Source organism: Corapipo altera, unplaced genomic scaffold (assembly GCF_003945725.1).
Source record: "Corapipo altera isolate COAL_440 unplaced genomic scaffold, ASM394572v1 96, whole genome shotgun sequence".
Classification (NCBI taxonomy): domain Eukaryota; kingdom Metazoa; phylum Chordata; class Aves; order Passeriformes; family Pipridae; genus Corapipo; species Corapipo altera.
In genome coordinates, this window is record NW_020884962.1 from 833,424 (window position 1) to 836,888 (window position 3,465).

Here is a 3,465-nt window from a genome sequence, read left to right on the forward strand (position 1 = left end):
CTCAAGGCTGACAGAACTCAAGGAATGTTTGGATGATCCTCTCAGGCTCAGGGTGTGACATCTTGGGGATGGTCCTGTGCAGGGCTGAGGGTTGGATTGATAATCCTTGTGTGTCCCTCCCAACCTGGCACATTCTATGACCCTGCAAAAGACTTCCAAGACCATCCAGTCCAGCTCGGTTTACACCCCGGAGCATCAGGATGTTTCACTGTGGGGAAACTTAAAAAAAACCCGCAAAACTAAATTAAAAATCACCAGGAAAGGAAAGAAACTCCTCTTTTGTTTGCCTGGAAGGCCTGTTTTCAGCCCAGGTGAGCCTCTCCCCCTTTGCCTTGCAGATCTGTGAGCAGGGCTGTGCTGCCCTGTGCATGTTGGCTCTTCGTAAGCCCGAGAACTGCAGCGTCATCATGGAGGGCGGCGGGGCCCTGGCAGCACTGCAGGCCATGAAAGCACACCCTCGAGAAGTGGCTGTCCAGGTATGTGCCTCAGGCCACCTGGGGGCTTTGGTCAGCACTGGGCTTGGCTGTGGTATCTCCTTCCTGGAGGGTTTTTGACCTTTACTTGGCAAATTCCAGCGGGTTTTGGGTGTGTTGGCACCCTCTGCGTCTGGCACCGTGGTCTGAGCAGAGCCAAACTTAGTCTGGGTTTCAAAGCCACCTGGGTTCAGGTTCATAATTAATCAATTCAGGTTCATAAAGCTGTGGGATGCCCTGCTCTTCTTCCAGGCATTATTTTTTCCTCCCCTTTGAAAAGGCAGGTTGAGGATAAGCTCCTTCAGGCCCAGCCTGTGCCATCAGTTCTACAGAGTCAAGTAAAACACCTGCATGGCAAGAAGTTTGCCTCTGGTTTCTCATGCAGGTCCTCAGTAGGTCCTGTGCCCGCTTTTGTGCTCCTCAGATTATTAAAAAAACCCAAAGAAGGTGTTTTCTGAAGGAGAGGTTTAAGCTCAGTGCCAGGGAAGGTGCCTGGAGCAGCACAGGAGGGGTGGGAAGGTGGGGCTGCTGCACTGGAGAATTCTTAATGTTATTTATTTAAACACTAAATATTAGTATTTAAATACTAACTATTAGTATTTAAAGAACTAATTGGTATTCCCTGGCTGCTGTCTGAGATTTGCTGGTGTCCTGACAAAAGCAGGAGCTCTGGTTGCATAAACCTCGACGGGAAACAGCTTCCACACCTTTGTCCGTGGATTTTATTGTTCCAGGAAAGTTTGTTGCTGCCTGCAGCATCTCAGTTTGGTTTCCTAGAAAAGATTCCTTAGGCTGGGAGCCAGATCCTGCAGGGGTGGTGTCTTCTGATCTCTCTCCCTCCCTGCCTTCTCTCCTCTCCAGAAACAGGCCTGCATGCTGATCCGCAACCTGGTCTCCCGGAGCCGGGACTTTTCCCAGCCCATCCTGGAGATGGGAGCTGAGAACCTGATCACAGAGGCTCGTGCTGCTCACAGGGACTGCGACGACGTGGCCAAGGCTGCTCTGAGGGATCTGGGCTGCAAAGTGGAGCTGAGGGAGCTGTGGACAGGCCAGAAGGGGAGCCTGGCCCAGTGAATCCTCCCCCGGTGGGGAGGCTCTGAAACACCTCTGTACCTGGAGTCTTGAGCAGGGAAAACAACCCCATTGGCATGGATTAATCTGCACTGACACCCAGCTGGAATATCTGAAGCAAATGCCTGGCTTGGGAGGCTGCAGGGAACTTTTTTCTTGGGAGCTACAGCTGCAAATGGCTTTGTGCATTCACAGGCTGCAACCCAACCCTGTGTCGTGATCATTCCCTGGATCATCTAATGCCTGGAGATGATCTGCTCCCCTCTCTGCCGTGTTCCTCGTGTGCTGGCCAGGCCAGGGCTGCTCCCACGGGCTCTGCTCGTGCAGTGAGAGCAGGAGGGGCTCCTTTCTGGGCAGAGTTTGGTGCCGTGGCTGCTGCTCCCCGTTTGTCCCTCTGCTCGTGGAGCCTGCTCACGGGATGGACGAGGAGGAATCCTGTCATTTGTGAACGTGTTCCTGTCCTGTTGTAACTGTTGCCCTGTTATTTTACTGCTGACCATACTCTGTGTTGCTGCTTTGTTCGGGATTTTCAGCCAACCTAACATTTTAAACAAAAGCCAAGGGAGGGTTTTGGGGTGAGAGGGCCCGGAGGAACATTCCCTGGGATGTTGCCTTTGGCACCCAGGAGGAAAGTCCCATGTTCTCCCTCAGTGGGATGAGCAGGTCAGGGACTGGGAGTGGGGTGGTAGTTTCCAAAGTAGGGAAGCAGGAAGCACTGGGGAACCCAGGCTTTGTCACCTCTTAGCAGGGCAGCACTTCCCTGAACCCAGGAGTGCTCTAATTGTGGTGGAGAGGCAAAGAACCACATGGACTGAGGAAAACTGTGGATTTGGGGGCAAAACAGGCCCCAGAAAGGCTCTGAAGTCTCAGCTAAAGGCTTCTGTGTTTTGCTGGGCTGTGTTACCAGCCCTGCTCTGGTGCTGAGCCTTCCTTTTGTGCTGCTGCTGCTGTTGTGTGTGAGTGGATGTTTTTAACGTGGTAGCTCTCTGTAGAAATGTTGACCCTATAAAACATGGAAACGTCCAAGGGTGGTTGGCTCTTTATGGAGCCTTTTTTGAGGCAGGAAAAGAAAGGTGGTGGAAAGGCCTCTGTGCTGAGTCTGGAAGTAAAGTCTCCTGCAGCCCTGTGCTGTCTCTGCCAGCAGATAGCAAAGGTCACTGTGTTCTTCAGAGGTTCCTACCCTGGTTTTTGGGGGAGGAGAGGCTGCCCTGGCTCCTCTCTACCTGCTGGGAGAAGAGCCTTGGGGGGGGTTTTTGCACTACTCTGACCTCCAGGTGGACGTGTCCCCCTTCTTTGGGGCAGAGTGGGCACAAAAAGAGGATGAAGAGACCCTGAGCTCCCGAGTCCTTGGGGTGCCCCATGTTTGGGAGAGACTGGACACTCTGGGGAACATGTTTGGTGCAGCCTGGGGCTCCTGGTGGGTCTGGGCTGGGGGAAAAGCAGCACCAAGGCTGTGGGAGAATCAAACGTGGGCTTTGCCCCACGGGATTTACTCCCCGTCCCCTTTAAGCAGGTACTGGTGTAACCGGTGTCCCTGGGGGGAAACCCCCGAGGCACCGCGGGGACCGGGCAGGACAGCGGGGCTGGGGGGCGGCGCTGCCCCGGGGGCTCGGGCAGAGCCGGGCGGGATCCCCGCGGGGACGGGGCGGGATCTCCGGGCTCTCCCCGGTGCAGGTCGGGGGATCCTCGGGCTCTCCTCGGTGGGGACAGGGCGGGATCTCCGGTCTGACCGATCTGACCCCGGGTATCCCCGGGCGGGATCTCCCGGGGTCTCTTGGGTCTATCCTCGGTGTCCCCGGTCTGTCCCCGGTATCTCCGGGCGGTTTCTCCGGTCACTCCCCGGTATCCCTGCCCCTCTCCGACCTCTCCCTGCTGTGCCTGGGCGATATCTCCGGTCCCTCCTCGCTCTGTCCCCGCTCTA

General features: G+C 55.5%; 1 protein-coding gene across 4 annotated transcripts in view; it reads left to right on the top strand.

Moving 5' to 3' along the window:
* The window catches only part of ARMC6 (armadillo repeat containing 6), a 7,881-nt gene extending 5,197 nt beyond the window's left edge, over positions 1–2,684 (top strand). For all 4 annotated transcript variants that reach the window (XM_027664288.1, XM_027664291.1, XM_027664290.1 and 1 more), the window contains exons 7-8: positions 339–476; positions 1,335–2,684. In XM_027664288.1, coding sequence (XP_027520089.1) covers positions 339–476; positions 1,335–1,547 — 351 coding nt within the window. In that variant the 3' untranslated portion in view covers positions 1,548–2,684. The remainder of the gene's footprint in view (positions 1–338; positions 477–1,334) is intronic.
* Positions 2,685–3,465: the final 781 nt, after the last annotated feature.